This window comes from Necator americanus, chromosome IV (genome assembly GCF_031761385.1).
Source record: "Necator americanus strain Aroian chromosome IV, whole genome shotgun sequence".
NCBI classification, from domain to species: domain Eukaryota; kingdom Metazoa; phylum Nematoda; class Chromadorea; order Rhabditida; family Ancylostomatidae; genus Necator; species Necator americanus.
The window spans coordinates 19069266-19086401 of NC_087374.1; the positions used below are offsets into that span (position 1 = coordinate 19069266).

At 41.5% G+C, this 17136-nt stretch overlaps 2 protein-coding genes across 3 annotated transcripts; one reads left to right on the top strand and one right to left on the bottom strand.

Annotated features, from left to right (window-relative positions):
- Positions 1-296: 296 nt before the first annotated feature.
- RB195_001891 (uncharacterized protein) lies at positions 297-734 on the bottom strand (the record flags this gene model as incomplete). Of its 2 annotated transcripts, none has more annotated exons than XM_064198874.1 (1): positions 297-734. In XM_064198874.1, the coding sequence occupies one exon, from the start codon at positions 732-734 to the stop codon at positions 297-299; it is 438 nt and encodes a 145-aa protein (XP_064054755.1). The 2 variants fall into 2 exon arrangements, with proteins under 2 accessions (XP_064054755.1, XP_064054756.1); XM_064198875.1 differs by having other exon boundaries at positions 297-701.
- A 1372-nt stretch (positions 735-2106) lies between these two features.
- RB195_001892 (uncharacterized protein) lies at positions 2107-15962 on the top strand (the record flags this gene model as incomplete). Its single annotated transcript, XM_064198876.1, has 14 exons — positions 2107-2260; positions 10379-10525; positions 12774-12913; positions 12981-13067; positions 13549-13628; positions 13681-13794; positions 13903-14047; positions 14127-14265; positions 14323-14440; positions 14500-14647; positions 14735-14852; positions 14912-15001; positions 15059-15222; positions 15780-15962. 14 exons carry the CDS (start codon positions 2107-2109, stop codon positions 15960-15962), a joined length of 1827 nt encoding a protein of 608 aa, XP_064054757.1.
- Between the last annotated feature and the right edge of the window lie 1174 nt (positions 15963-17136).

Below are 17136 nucleotides of genomic sequence, written 5' to 3' on the forward strand. Positions count from 1 at the left end.
GGTGAGTATGTGGTCGATCTCCGCACGAGTCGCGCCATTGGGCGATTCCCATTTCCACTGACGATGATCTCTTTTCATGAAAAGAGAGTTCCCATGAAAGAGGCGAGCGGCGGACAACAGCCCGGCGAGACGATTGCCATTTTCATTCCGGTCCCCTAGTCCAAATCTTCCGACCCTGTATTTCTGTGGCCTTTCCTAGTTTTGCGTTGAAGTCTCCGACAACGAATTTGTAGAAGGACTTCTCGTTGCGGATTACTTCCTCCAGTTCCTCGTAAAACGAGTACAATTTGTATTGATCAGCTGCTGAAGTTGGTGAGTAGCAGTTGATGATACTGATGGGTTTTCGGCGCAGGGCGGAGGCGAAGAATGGCCAGACGAGGTGACAGGAACTCGTGAGAATCGATGAGATGGACAACAGATGGGTGCACAGCAAGACCAACACCGCCTACATTTCGCGACGGAACCCTCTCTCCACGAATGACGAGTGTACTTTCATTCATCTGTCGTACGTCGCTCTTTCTGCACTTGGTCTCCTGCAGAACAATCACGTGAAATTTGAAACGCTCTGCAGCTCCGAGAAAGGCATGCAGGTCAGCGTCTGTGGACGCTGTTCTTGCGTTGTAAGTACGCAGCCTGAGACAGTCTCCATGGCGAGTCGTGCGTGTGTCGCCTTGGTTCAGTATCAATGACGTCCTGAGCATCCTGAGATTTGATCGCCTCTCACTAGTCGCCATACTGTGCAACGTCTGAGACGGCAGGGCCCAGTGTGCAGGGTACTGAGGCAGTGAATATGCTGGAGTGGCAAAAAGACTTCCCCAAACTAAGCTGTCCTGCCACGGGGAGCTTAGCAGAGGTTTACTCTTAAATATGCTTCCGATTCCGAGAAGTCGGATGTGTCGAACTCCTTCTCAGCATGGAAGACCTTGCCGGAGGGTGACCCTCCGCTGAGGATCGCAGTTCGACTTCCAGAGTCACCTCCATGCCACTATGAGGCGGTAAACCGTTGTGGAGAACACACACTTTATGCTTCGAAATAATACGTCTACTTTGTCGTTGTTTGCGAATTGTTTTTTGTTTGAATTTTTGCAGTCACTGAATTCCATGCTTTCAATTTTTGCTGGTCACTTGGCTTGGAAAGAGAAGAGTAGCATCAGTTTACGACGCATTGAGTCAGCGCGATGCATTTTTGACATCTGCATCCCACAATTGTCACCTTTAAAGTACGAGGCAAATAGGTTCAATCTTTTGTACCACATGGGGCAATTCGAAAGTGAGAAACTGGTCAAGAAGTTCAAGAATTGCTTCGTTTTTAGAGCATATTTATGAAGACATAAGCTTGTTGGTTTTTACTCACGTTTTTCTGCATTAGTTGATTTGGGTGGAATTGCACTTTTTTTTATGTGATTGTTAAAGGTGTAGTGAATGCAACATTTCTTCTTGCCTCGGTCGTCTCAGGAAGCTGTTGCGGATCGCTTGTTGTTGAGGAATTTCCAGTGTAAATTCTTTAGCATCAAAATCATGCCTCTTTTCTTTTTGTTCGGCTTCATCCCTACGCTAAGAGAGGACTCTATAAGATGTACTGATTCGTAACATCATGAGTTTGTTATTCTCGAACGAATGTAACGCCGACGGCCCATCGAGCGAACGAAGGGAAACGAATTCGCTAACGATTTTTCTTACAAGCAGTAGACGGGATTGCAAAAGCGAATTTCTAGAAGTTTAGTGTGGGAATGTGGGATTTGATGTCCACTATCTACATGGTTTTGATGTGTGCGAAAGTGCTATTTCTAAAGCGTAGAAGATTTGAAGAGCAGTCTGTCTTGTTTAAGAAGATTTGGAGAAGTAAGAGAATCACTGTTCTGTCTTCAATGTCGATGGCGAGTCTTCAAGCGTCACAATAATTGAATAGTCTTGAACTCGGGCGACATCTGCACAATAGTCAGCGATATGCGAACTAATTTGCTAATGTCTTTTGGTAAACGAGCTGCATTATCTCTTTTTTCCCTTTTGTTCCGTTCTCATCTCATTCTCCAGGATAGCTAATTAAACAGCAGAAAAATTCAGTGCTTCAGGATTTGAAGCCATTCTCCTGCGTAACCGGCGCGTATGGTAGCATGGACGCAAAGATGGGCTCCACTATTGCTCGAAGTAGTCCCGGCCCGGCGAGTAATCAGCCGGCATCTCGTCACATTAGATATAAAAGTTTTTCGAGTCGTCTCAAGGAGAGGTTTCCGGACAACGAACCGACTACTCAAAAAAAGTATGTTTGCTGCTATGTATTCTTTTAATTACCCACACCTTTTTGAACGGATATTGTTGTGGTAGGAGGTAGATTTGATATTATAAAAAAGTTTAGAATGTTTTGGATACCTCGGATAGATAACTAAAGCTGCACCAACCTCATGTCTGAGCCTGCAACAAAATTAAAGGCATCACCCCACGAATCTGAGGTGGTGCGGATTTCAGGTGGAGTATTCGTATACGGGATAGTAGATTATGGAAAGGGGGTGATTCCGTCCATTTTTTTCCTAATTGCCGTAAAAAATGGCCCGGAAGATACGGCTTCGGGCGCTTCACAAGAAGTTCGATTGGAGCGCGCCAGCCCTGTGCGGCGCCGCATCTTCTGGGCCGTTTTTACGGCAATTAGGAAGAAATGGACGGAATCACCTCCTCTCCATAATCTACTATCCCGTATACGAATACTCCAACTGAAATCCGCCCCACCTCAGATTCGTGGGGTGATGCCTTTAAACTCGGTTCATGTGCTGGTTTGCCAATAATTAGCTTCTTGTTTTCACATATCCATCATCAGCTATGGCGTTACATTCGCCATTTTCTAGACAAAGTGTCGTCCAAGCTAGTTAAATACGCATCAATTTTCATGGACTTTTTTCTCTGAGAATTCATGATGGGTACATAAAAATGGAAGAGAATAGAGGCAAGAAGTTAAAGCGGTGAGATTAAAAAACATCAAAATTACGTGTGCTAGGAACATGAATCTTTGTTAGAGCATACTTTTTTCTTCGCGAATATTCCATTTTAGAGTAGCGCATCTGCAGTTCTCTTTTTGCAAAATTTCAACTGGCTTTGTTACAGACATCCCATAATTGTTGAAATGTTGTTCGGTTTTGTCTCGAAATCTACGGTTCTCCCGCACACGGCTATGGAATCAAACTACTGAGAGCCTAAGAACAGCAGTTTAGTTCTTGTTGTTTTCAGCTTGGTGCATGCGGAAGTTTTGGTGTTTTCTTTCAGTAATTGAGGGGAATTGGGAGGATTCTTTTATACTTCAGAAAAATCACTCCGCAATCTTTCCGCTGATTTTTGCTACAATTTTAAACTTTCTCTGAATTAGGTGTTTATTTTACTACGACGACCTAAGAGTAGAGTGATTACGATTCAGAGGCCGTTTAATGCCAAATATTTACTAATCGAACAGTTTGTGGTTTTGTCAAAGCAACTTTGAAAATGCATAGATCTGAGAAGTAAATGACTGTATCGCAGTATTATAAGTAGAAAAGTAGATTTTTCCGTGATCTTTGCAATTGTCTAAGAATAAAACAAATGCTTGAATATTGAGCTTCGCGCAAATGAATGGTTCAGGCGAAGGAGTAGAGATGCTCTCAAAATCGTTCACAGCGCCTCGAGCAGTTTGCCGACCTCCCCTAGGTTATGACATGTGGTTTAGAACGTCCAAAGTTTTCTTAACGCTTCAAATGCATGTGAACTGCACATGTTCGCGATGTGGCTCTGCTAAACGAAATCGCCCACTCAAGGTGAAATTGCGTGTTTTGAAACCATGGTGACGGAATAGTGAAAAGAAAAGTTTGCTTCGATTAGGGACAAAAAGTACGTGAAAGATCTGAATGGAGGTAAAAATGAGGATATTAAGAAAAATCACTTGGAAATTGTTTGTCATTTCAATTAATTGTTCGTCGTAATTTGTCAGCAGACGATAAAAACACAAAAAAGGACTACCACCTAATTGCATTGCACTCACTTTTTCCCTCGATGTGGAGGTTGGATTGAAAATGAATGGAAATTACAAGTAAACGATGATGTCAACTGTTACTACATAAAGGATGTGGTGTACTGTTAGTCTGTCTAAGGTTTTCCTATTAAAATTTATTCAAATTCCAAAGAATGGTCTCAATAAGTCTTCTCTGTCGTTATTCGTTAATTTCTTTAGCCTTTTTTTGTGATTGCTGGTATTTTTGGTTATGTTGGGCTGGTGTTTGTGTGCTAAATTAACGGCGGCTGACTCTTTTTTTAAAAATTGAATGTCAAATTTCGTTGTTCTTTTCTCAACGGCTGCACGAGAAACATAACTTGCCGCATCACATCGCATTTCATCACAACTAGATTATTTTAGATTAATCTTTTAATGTAAAAATCCTCTTAGGACTTTTTTCAGCGCTGCTCTATTCCGCCTATTCACACAATACTTGGTACTTGGCAGAAACATATTATAAGAAGTATAAAAGATCCTTTTTGAAGAGAGAGCTTTTTTATTTGTGGAAGATCTCGTCTTGAATAGTTCCGAATCCTTCGAGGATGTCACATCTATTTACCGTTGCAAACCTTCGTAGCCAAGAGATCGAAGGGCGAAAGAAAAGAAAGGCTGGACCGCGAACGAAAAACGGCTGAGTCTTCGCTGCCTTCCCTCACTGATAGTCCAAGCACCACGAGTTAGCAGACAATGGCAGTTTAGAAGAAAAAAACTGAGGAAAAATGCCAAAAAGGAGGGAAAAAAGGGTCAGAATAGGTGATTTCTGCGGGAAGGTCAGAAGTGGTGAGAATTAACTTGCATTACTGTAGAAAACAGTCAACAAATTTAGGAAAAGAATCACAAAAAGGGAAATAAAACTTACCTATGGAACAAAATACTTGCTTTAAATTTCTAATCACTAGCACGGACGAGTTCATAAGAGTGGTTCTTCATCGGAGAATGTCTGCAAATTTGCTGCAGCAATGCTACGGAAACTCGCAAAATTGACAGAAGTGGGCGAAACTAATAGTGATGTTTTCCAAAACGAAATACTACAATAAAATACAATACAACAATAATTCGAATTTGACCTGTTTCGATACTCTCGCAGTAGCAATCCACTCAAAGCGTAAACCGAAAATTTTGGTATCAAGCTCATTTCCGCTTTCAAATATTTCAATAACAATTTGTAGAGTGCATTCGGGGCTCTTTTTTTTTGAAATACGGTAATCAAATAATGACTATTCGCAAAGAAGAATAGTTCAGCATTAGGAACAATACTAGGATCATTTTTTTTCACATTTGTTTTGTCATTCCACGTTATTTCGTCCTGTTTTCTGAAAAGCATGAAAAGCGTCGCTGTTCGTGTTTTATCAGCGTTTTTTTTCTAAAAAATTGTCATGAAATGGAAATTTATAGTGAGACTCAGCAACTGCATCTTTCATTTCATGCATCTGAAATTCGGTGAAAGTGTTCCGAAGTTCAATTGTGCTATGTTTTGGCCGCATTGTTGTGTCGAGCTAATACATCATCAACTAAGCGTTTATTTAAGTCCGACCCACCTTATCTGCTTGTAGGTGGTGGTTTTTCTTTAATGAATTCGTTTATGAGTTTATGAGAAATGTTATTTATGATTCATTCTTTGTTGGTCTAACAACATAGATTGCAGTAACCAACACATGTCATAGATCTGCGTAGTTTTATTGTTAGAACATTGTCTTCTTCTTTCCTGTTGTCTCTTTCTTCCACAAGCGATGGATGACATGTGTTCGTTACTGGAATCTATGTTTTCAAACTCAAATGTTAGAAGGTGACTGATGCGATCCACTACACGTTCGTTTCCTTGTTCATGACCAGAAGTTATTACAACAGAGTAATGATAGTTTTCATGGTACTGTAGGAAATTTCGCGGCACTGAGAAACGTTCGTCTATGTCAGTTTTATATAGCAGAGGAGCTACTATGTATTATTACATGAATATGCATTGTTTCTGCTACTAGAATGAAATAAAAAACAACACGAAGAGTAGTAATAGGGTAATAGAGAAATAAAAGTTAGTATGCAACAGAACACCAGTAAATTCATTCTGCTGCACAAATTTTTGTTGCGTCGCTTCCATTTTCCATATAAAAAAACGCATCATGAGCAAAAATAAACCTTTAGTCAGTTTAGAAACTGAAATTCCACAGCACTTTGTACGTATTCCCTTCTAAGAAAGCACCCATAACGCAGTCGGTCTGCCATGGCTGCATGATCGATCAGTGGTTCGAATCCGCCTTACCAACCATTGCCAACCGAGCCTTTCATTCCTCTAGGGTCTATAAATTGGAACGTCCGCCTTCGCAAGTCATTTTAAGGCTGCACACGCGTTCATGGGCCCTGAACTATTCTGAATTGAAGTCGAACACATAGCAAAACAGCACTCGAATGGCTAAGATTGCCGCTGCAAGACGTCTGGTGAACAAAGCATTAGAATAATTGCTAGTTTTTATTTATTTACGTTATAGAGTTGTTTTGAACATACAGCACAACGGGAAATTATACGGCTAATTACTTTGGAAACATGATAGACCCATTTCTGGAACTGAGTAAGTTTTTCTAGGTTTTCTCCATCCTCAAAATTTTGTTCAATGTGAACATGCTGAAATACGATGTGGTTCGTACCATGAGCTGAACTGAGGAATGTTCTGTGTATTCTGATTTCATTTTTGCTCACACCAAAACAGTCTCACTAATGCAGTTTTTGCTAATACGTTCGTGTTAGAAAAGCTAGAAGTTTCTCGAAAATTACACGGCACATAACCTTAATTCAATTTCATTCCAGTCTTTTTATTTTAGGGGTCATTTTCGGGGGTATGAACAGATATAAGCTGTTGAGCCGGAAGATGTTAGCAATATCGCTTGATGTTTTTCTATGGTTTTACAGCTGTTTGTACAGCACGAATAATAATCTCTTTTTCTTTCCTTTCTCGCCCGCTTCCAGAATGCTCGATGCTCCGTCGTTGGCTAACTCATTTGATGCTTCACGTGCCCGGCGATAAACATTTGCATACGAGTATGACATGCACGTGAACGGGCGCAAATGCTCTGTGCTTAGACGTTTCTGAAAGAAACTATATATACGATGAGAAAACGAGTGCTTGAACAGTTCCTCGCCATTCATTTCATTTTTTTTCATTTCCATCGATTTTAACGGTAAAGCTATATGTGATTGCTATGAAGTTTGTAGATCTTCTTTGGAGCTGTTCTGAATTATAACTATGAGCGAAGATTCTATTTTATATCCGTAAGAATGTTTGCTAAGACGACACAACTGGTCTCTTTTTCGAGGAAAGTGAGAATTATGAGAGTTATGTTTGAAATTTTCGGATTCGCTATCTTCGTTTAATAGGAAATTGTTGGATATTGTTTTTCCTCAGCAATACGACCGCTAGAGGCAGCATGTCAACTAAATTTTAGGTCAAGAAGAATCGGGATGAACGTAGAACAATATTCCAGCTTTTTTTTCCAAGGAAAAGATTTTGTGGATTCGAAAATGCAAAGCTTCTCTGATTATGTGCCGAGTAGTGAACTATTGTTTGTAGAAAGTAGTACATAGTTTTTGCAGAGAGTTGTTTTACCCTTAAAGACAAGTATTTATAGACATTTTTCTCTGAATCCAACTTACATGACTTTTTCTTATTGGATTTCGAGAAATTGTGCGTTCTTCATTCTATAGTTCAGTACAGTGATGTGTATTGGGTACATCTAGCACATCTGTGTGTTAAGTAGTATGCATTCTATACTACTTCCAGTGGTTCGAATGTCACCGCTGAGCAATTGAACATTGATCGGAATGTCTGCCTTCCCAAAGAGTGCGTCGAGCTCTCATCCACCTCTCCTCCCATTTGGTTTATTCATAGTCCAGACATTGGAGCCTTTTGCAAAAGATAGCTGCTGGCGAGGCGAGGCGAGCGGCAAGAGACGCAGAAGTCGCAGTATAAATGAAGCCACGCCTCTAAGGGCTCATAGTCTCTTCACCTGCTTCATCTTCAGCCTGTAGTTGCTTCAGTTTTCTCCTACTGAGCTGCCATGCCACAATGCCATAACATAACACTGCGCGGTAAAGGTGATTTTCCCCCTTTATCACACTCAGCACTCCTTTTATGGTTTTCCGGCGAAAATTGCTGAAATCTAGCCTTTTCTAGCGTAGCTGAATGCTCTATTATGCACCAAGGATCGTTCTATTTCCCTTTTATTGATGAAAAATCTGTTACGGCACGGCTATTCAATTCAAGAAAGTGCGAAGTGTACTCATCCGCTTTATTATCTTGAACTTTGTTCAACGAGGTTAAATTTCATGAGCTTAGCAGAGTTTCGGAATTCTGCTTGCTTATTCCGGTCTCAACCGCGATGTACATGTGCATAAAACTGCTCCTCTTATCTTGAAGGGAGTCGCTATTCACGGTAAACTGAACGTATCACATTGATTGGATCAGCCTCAAGAGCTCTTCGTTCCCTTCTAGGCTCACGCCAGTAGTCTAGAAAAGAACAACGACACACCAGTAGACAGAAAAAAGAGGATTAGGAAAATTTTGGAGGCAATGAGCACGTTGATTTGTATTTTAAATAACAGCAGATCAGCAACAAAAACATCAATTACCCACTCTCAATCAAACAAACAGCGTACAATCATCGTAAGAAAAGGCTTCCTAGAACTGGATCCTACATTTCAATCATACAAACAAAGATTAACTAAGGAGCTCAAGCACGAACTTACTATCTAATCTGAAGCTCTCACGACTTCATCCCTGTAATGTTTGAGGGATATCAGCTACCAACACCCCTCCTCATGCCTCTCTGCGGCGCTCCAGCTTCCTCATCTCATTTCCACAAAACATCATATTGATCATATCCCTTCATGCGTGTGCCCGAGTTCGTGATTCTCGTCGAGTCTAGCTACCGTACATGTGAAAAGCGGAGCACAGAAACACGCGCTGGCTGTACAGCTCGCGCTTTTCACATGTACAGCCAGCGCGTGTTTCTGTGCTCCGCTAACCCGTTTTTGCGTCATGCTTGTTTGAGATGTATTCACGTGCCCAGCATGTGTCGTGGATATGTTTTTCTGCTTCGATTCTCACGAACATTGCGACTCATGTGAAGGCTATGCTCACGATAGGAGTGATCTATCATTTAATAAAGGTAACCGTGATAACTGTGATAGAGAATACAGCTATACTTTTACGTTGTGCGTTCTAGTTGTGCAAAATTTAAACTTGAACTTGCTAAGACGAATCAAATATGTTATGGGATAGAAAGGAGTGAAATCATGGTTTATTTCAAATAATTTCCTATTTAAAGGCATTAGTTCACGAATCTGAGGTGGTACGGATTTTAGGTGGAGTATTCGTATACTGGATCGTAGATTATGAAGAGGTGGGTGGTTCCGTCCATCTCTTGCTAATCGACGTAAAAAACGACCCGGAAGATGCGGCGCGTGCACACGACTGGCGCGCTCCAATCGAACTCATTGTAGAAAGTAGCACGCCGGAACGCTCGAAGCCGTATCTTCCTGGCCGTTTTTTACGGCAATTAGGAAGAAATGGACGGAATCACCTACCTCTCCATAATCTACGATCCCGTATACGAATATTCCACCTGAAATCCGGCCACCTCAGATTCGTGGGGTGATGAATTTAAAAGTAATATAATTAATGATGCAGTGCAAATCATGTATAGTATCGATAAAATAATATGAATAATTGCAAGATTAGTTGGGAATTCCCTGCCCGAAACGCTCGAAGCCGCATCTTCCGGGCCATTTTTTACGGCGATTAGGAAGAAATGGAGCGGGATACCACCCGTTTCTGCAATCTACGATCCCGTGTAGTCTTTGACCATCGGGAATCCATATCACGTCAGATTCGTAGCGTGATGCCTTTAACTTGTAGTCATAGCAGGAGAACTAAAGTTCTTTAGTTAAAGTTTAAAAATTCTAAAACTGTAATAATAAGTTCATATAACTGAGTTTTCAGCAAAACAAATGTGGAAAACTGCCCCAAGTGTACTTTTTTGTTATTTTCTCCTTTGTTTATTATGCAGAACTCGCTAACGTTTCCATTATATTGTTTGGTTCCTGTTGTCGTTTGCATCGTAGCTATCCGTAAATTGTGCTGAACATAAAATTTGATTTAAAAACTGGAAGCTCCACCCACCGACCGAGTTCAGAATTTCCCATCTGGTCTCATGGGGTGGGGCTTCGACGGTTTGGGCGCTCCCCAGTGTTCTCGTCTGCTTTCTTTAGGAGGCTGCAAGATTTCCTGCCTTCTCTTTTCAGTATCGTATACCGTCTGAAATTTCTATGAAATGGAAAGTTCTTGGAATACTAGAGCTCAACCGCTTTATTTGCAGAGTTATCCCCAAAACAAAGCGATCTAGTTGTGTTTGAAATGAAAAAAAAGATCTTCTGCGAGGGATCACTTCTCGATGCCGTACAACGTGCAAATCTATTCGCCGACTGCAAACACTTCGTGGATATGCCACTCAAACAGGACGCTGGTACGCGTTTATAGTTTGATTCACAAATGATTTCGTCTTGCAGCAAAAATGATGTGAAACCTCGCGTCTGCAGGCGAGGTTACAACGATCCTTTTGCAATTTGCGCCTATCCTAAGTTCACGCGCACACTGAAGAGGCTCTAGTTTTCTCGCAGTGGAGCGCGATATCTTTGATTACGCGAAGTGCATGAGAACTGTCGGTTTTCTTTTGATTTGCTTACTGTAGCGCACGGTGACGGGTACAGTAACCTATGTTTAGTTTTTGTGTGATACAGTATGAGTCAAGAATACGTCCCACTTAATTATGGTAGGCGATTTGTTTCCCCAGTGTGCTTAGATAAGGACGATTGATGGTCGGTGTTCTTTAGGTTGGCTGTGAGGGAAAGGAAGAATTTCAACAAATTAAAAATAGTCTATTGTAAGGAAGGTAGAATAAAATCTACAAACAAGTAGTGATCAAATCGATTTTTCAGATGGTCGTGGAAAACTGGGGATGTATACAAAGCAGTGATCATCGCTGAGTCCAGATTCAAATTCTTCGTTGGGATTAGCTACTTGGTTGAGGTATTATCTCCCCACGCAGCTATATCTAATGCTACCGAACGTGGCATATGTCAATGATCTGAGTTCTGTTAGTGTACTGAAGAGTGGAAACTGGTATAGTGGAGTTGCCAAGGCCAGTCACTGCATAGGCCAACACGCGTTCCGAAACCTCAACGTGGCGCCGCTAAAGTTATAATATAAAACGAAATGTAGGTGGGTGTTAGAGAGAAAAGTAACAAAGTAAGCAAAACAACAAGAACCTAGTTTCTCTTCGTATTTCGCAACAAATCTTTCGCATCCAATCAAACAAAACAATTTACTTCGTTGAGCTTCTTGTTTGGATGTTGAATGGCGAATGTTTTCGAGGAATCGACCAGCTATTAGGGACATGAGCAACATGCTATGCCAGCAGAACTACTCCTTGTTGCTCCTAGAGTATTATGTTTCGTCGCTCATTTATCGACATTTACATTGAAAGTTGTGAAATTGCTCTGAGCCTGCTCGGTTATGTTGATGATTAGATGTTTGGATACGAAGTGCCCTTGAAATTTGACGAGCTGTCATCTGTCGTTGAAAATTTAGTAACCAAACGAGCAGGCCTTTCACGTGAACGGACAGTGCCACTCTGTTCGTGTTTAAACACATTCACGTGAACAACGATGAATCGTAACGCGGAATTGGTGTGTTTTCGAGTGGATCTTTGAATCTTTTTAGAAACATATGGACAGCTATGAATACTACTTCTTTTTCGGTGCTTCTTCAGAATCTCCCTTGATGTAATTCTGTCTAACGGAAAGAAGAAACACATGCAAAAACTTACCCCTCTCATTTGCTGAAAAATGGTGCTTCTTCTTCTCTTTTGTAGTCTCTCCATTTATGAGCTTTCATTAGGGTTTGTTCACTATTCCTCGGTAATCATTGTATTTTGGATTTAATGTTTTCCATTCACGTCGGATTCTGCACAAATATGACTCCATGGCGGGCAATTAACACACATCACAGATTTTGCGAAACATGCAGTGCAGAATTTTCAGAGACAGTTTCGTGCTAGCCACGATACGAGAACTTTTACATCGATCACAAACCACGCCAGGTGCTCGAGCATGACGATCGGGTGCAGCGCGCACTCAGTGCGGGCGAGGTTTGGGTGCAGCGTGTACCCAGAGAGAAAGTGTTGTCCTCTGGCAGCTGAAGATGTTGTGGATCAAACGCAGGAGCATAGTCTCTAAGTAGTCTTGACCAAGGAGGTTATAGGAGATCAGAGGACCGCTGGTGGAAGTTAATTCCTGCAGAAATGCTAACCTGGTCTGTCCAAACTTGACTTTTCAGTGATTCATTAAGCCTAATCAGCGTTGTATAGCAGTGTCGTAGAACAGCAAGGCAAACAGCAGCTATTAGCAAGGACGTGATTGCTCGAAGGAAAGCGTTTAACTTCTACTTAAACTTGTTTCATTGTGTTCGGCTGGGGAAACAAGTTTTGCTGCAGACAGGTGGTCACAGCGAAAGAAATAATAAAGGATTTGCATAAACTAATCAGTCTCTGGAATTGGAACCATAACGAAAACAAATAACAAAAATGAATGAGACTTTGCAAAAGTTGTCACAATAACCTTCTCCCTTCATTCTCCCGAAGTATGTTTTCTCACCGAAAAAAAGCAGCTCTATAATTCTTCGCTCGTGCTGCCTATCGAGTTTATCTTTTGCAGAAACCACTCTAGTTCGCTGGGAAGCCCTAAGAGCAACCGGACCAGTGAGTGTTGAGCGTCTTCGACAATTTGTCGACGAATTTTTCGATCAACCCGAAGAGGAGCTGGTGGAGTGTGAACCAGCTGATTGGGAACCAACGGTTCGTTTGAAAATCTTCAGCATTCCTGACCAGTCGAATTATTGGCGAATTGAGCGGAAGACTTCAGGACGACGCTTTCCACTCGATCAAGGACTCGAAATACCGTGACTTTGCCATAGCTCTACATAAGAAGTGGCCAACGCTCTACAGAAAGGTTCTTTGCAAAGTTTTAGCCTACGATCAGCCACCACCCGCTGCCCAACTGCCCACTCACCTGCACCCGACCTCACTGCTGAATCGAAAATAGTTCTGACAGAGTGACAGACGCGAGCAGAAATAACAAGGTGATTGTGTAGCATTGCCGTGCCGATGCAAATTAAAGGAAATGGAGCGATGACGTCGACGTTGACGTCATTTCTCAGCACTACTGTATTAATTTGCATCGGATGCTGTGCGCTTGTATCGATTATATTGTTCGCGTTCGTATATGCCGTGATCGAAGATGTACTTATTGGGGGGAACTTGTCTTAAATGTGATGAGCTCTTCCCATCTAAGTCATGCAGTCATCGGTCACGGCGCTCAACCGTCTTTTAAAGCAGCAATGTATGAAGAGATGGAGACGGCAGTGAACTGTGGTAAATGGTTTCTTGTAGCCAATATTAGTTTTTATTGGAATTTTTTCGAATTGTTTCAGATCTCCGATAGTGTGCGAATTAGGCCAGAGAGATACTCGATCATACCAGTACCGAATCCTTTTGTGGTACCTGGTGGAAGGTTGGTGAATTCGGGTGTTCTCTTGAAAATCGCTCATGGACGGTGACTGCAGGTTTCGAGAAATTTATTACTGGGATAGCTTCTTCATCATTAAAGGACTCTTGGCTTCCCGCATGTATGCTACCGTACGTGGAATGATAGAAAATATGCAGTATCTCATAGAAGAGTACGTTTCAATCCCATTTTTCCTACACTGTTCCGTCCAGTCATGGTTATCAGCTATGCGAGAATTGGTTCCAAATTGCTCTGATTCTGACCAAAATACAGCTTTAAGGTTCGGATTTGTACCGAATGGAAATCGCATATACTATCTCAACCGTTCACAGCCACCAGTACTGACATGGTGTGTACACGCATACTACATGGCTACCAATGACCTTGATTTCGTCGAGAAGCTTCTACCAACATTGCGCAAAGAGGTGCAGTTCTGAACTGTTTAGCCTAGACGTGATGTGGTTGCTTAGATAGGATAATTCCACCCATTGAACACTATTTCAGATGGCTTTTTTCCAAACAAACAGATCGATTATTATGGAGGGATGGCCGGGTCCTCTTTATCGCTACCGTGTTGTTGTAAACTCACCTCGTCCAGAAAGCTATCGTGAGGACATCAAAAGTGCTGAACACTTGCATGAAGGTTGGTTTGAGACTGGACGATTTTCTTGTAATTTTTTCATTTAACAACTGTTTTAAGAAATTGACAAACAGAAACTATGGGGCGACATCGCAGCCGCTGCTGAAAGTGGGCGAGATTTCTCTAGTAGGTGGTTTAGCCATTCAGGACCAATGGCTGGAAAACTTGAAGGAACGAGGTTAGTAACTTCATGCAATTATTTTGCGGGAGTTTTATCAGAAGCGCTTCCCGTTCTAGGACCAGTGAAATTGTGCCGGTAGACTTGAACGCCATAATTTGCGGAAATCTACAGTTGATGGGTGATCTTTACGACGCCATTGGTGATATCGAAGGATCCAAATGGTGCGCCCAATCCGCAGATTTGATGAAGCAAACTATTTACCAGGTCGGTTCTGCGTACGTTAAACTTTTGTAAATTCGAATAACGGAACTTCTACCGATTGCCCAGATGATTCGATTCGTGTTGTTTTAGGTGCTCTGGAATGAGACAGCCGGCTGCTGGTTTGACTACGATATCCCAAATGATAAACACTTACGTATGTTTAGTGACACCAATTTCTTCCCAATGTTCACCAGAGCTACCCACTCCGGTAAGAGTTATTGACGTAGGGCGATAGTGAGAATAGTCTAATCATGAACTCTTTTCTAGGATTTAAAGCCGAAAGAGTGGTGAATTATCTGCGCATAACCGGTGTTCTAGATTTCCCGGGGGGTGTACCAAGCTCCCTAGTCGCAAGTGGTAAGTTGCCGTCTTGCTTAATTGCTGGGCTGCTAATGTAAAATGGTACGTTTTCAGGACAACAATGGGATTTTCCGAACGCATGGGCGCCGACGATGTGGATACTTATCGAAGGGCTCAGACGGAACGATCAGCACGAAGTGGCTCTCCAAATAACAGAGAAATGGGTGCGGAAGAATTTCAATATGTGGCGTGCAAGTGGAGGAAAAATGTACGAAAAGGTTTGTTTGATGAGTTTCTTCTATTTTGAAAGGATGCTAAAACGAAGAGGTAGGTGATTTATTTGTTGACTCAGAAGGGAAAAAATGACCACTGTTTGACATAGTACAGGTACATAAGCAGTAGGATAGGCTAACAACGATTATCCCCAGTACTTCGTTTAGTTTCGCTCACTTTTCACATGGTTTGCTGTCGCCAAAGGTGGATGGGAATGTTCAGTCATCTTAATAAGGATAGGAGTGGTATAGCAAATGAAGAGCTGTGATGTTGAAGTGCAGAGATAGAGATTTAGATCCTTCTTTAGTTACTAATAGTTGGTGCTGAAATCTACCAACTATTAGTAACTAAAGCAGGATCTAAATTTCAACATGGAACTTGTGAAAACATTGATTGCTGCGTGAACACATGACCGATTGCGCTATAATTTTCTCTTCCCGGAAGATATACGTCATCCCATTTCTTGTCTTTTGTGAAAATGAAAGATTAATTAGGTTGTTGATAAGTCCATAATCTTTGAAATATAGAGATAATGATGTCCATTCATATCTTCTGTTTTCAGTATAATGTAGTGTCCGCATGCTACAAGATCATCGGTGGAGGTGGCGAGTATGATTTGCAAGAAGGTTTCGGATGGACCAATGGAGTCCTGCTTGACTTACTTGTTACATATGGTAATGAGCTGACATGGAGCGCAGATGAAGAATGCCGATGTTGTGTACTCGACTGTATTTGCCTTGTTTGAAACTCAAACAGTAGGATGGCAACAAATGTTTCTACTTTGTTTTCTAAAGACTCTTCGCGTACCGTCCACAAAACTCGATACGTATTCCTTTTTTAGGGAAAAAATAGTTGTCTTTCACTATCTTTTTCTGGCAAGCAAATAAGTTTCTGAAATATTTGTAGGTAAACCTAGCTATCAGTCAGAAACAAGTTCTGCCAGAAAAAGACTCACGCTGGAGTTGCTGAAAATGTGAAAAAAGTCCACAAGAATTCCTCGAGCTTTTACATTGTCGTTACTTGTACAAAACCAAACTAGCCGTCTAATGTTGTTTTCAGCCGTAAAAAGTTAAGGTCCTACCGTAATCACCCTATTTTAATGAGATCGTTTCAAGATAATTGAGTGGGCGATGGGAGTTCTCAACTTGATTTTAGCACTTTATTTCCAAATGTTCGTCTTTTTTTTTGAACGAAGGACTGACGGCTTCCTGACGTTGTTTATTTAGGATACTGTATCGCCCAGTATGGTGTACATCTATCATTGAGGGTGTCGTGATTATTCATTGCTCTTTCATTCCATTATTGTTAGCTGTTTTATTGTGTGTTTCAATATAAGTAGGCGGGTATGTTAACGAGAAGAAAAGCGTGTATTTTTGCTTAATAAACCAGTTATAAGTAGTACATCGTAATGCTACCAGTGCGTGTGATCGTCCACATACGTAAGGAAATTGTGGGTGAGGTTTGCAGTGTGAGGTCTTCTTGAGGAACAAATGCACTCCTAAGAACGTTATGCCGCATCAGTGAGATGCGAAAAACGCCGAAAAAAAAAAACTCGTATCTAAACTTACACGCGGCTTCAAGAGACTCCGCCCTTTGGACCAATGCTAACGCGCCGGTGCTAATTCAAAACGGTGCAGCGGGTAACTACTTCCGCAGTTGTTTCAGAGCAATAAGCTTTGAGAAAGGTAGAAAATGAGTGCTGTACGGTGCTTCACGGATTCTTACAATCATAAAAAGGGAATGTCACAATAAACCGTAATCCAAGAAAGAAAGGAAGTATGATCTCCCAATTTCAAACTGAGTAAGTGATGAAGCTGGACTTTGGGCTTTTTAGTCTTTGTTTTGCAGCTGACAACGATTACTTTAGGAAACTGCATAGCTAACGTCTTTTCTTTTTCCTCTGTCCAGTCTTCTTTTCA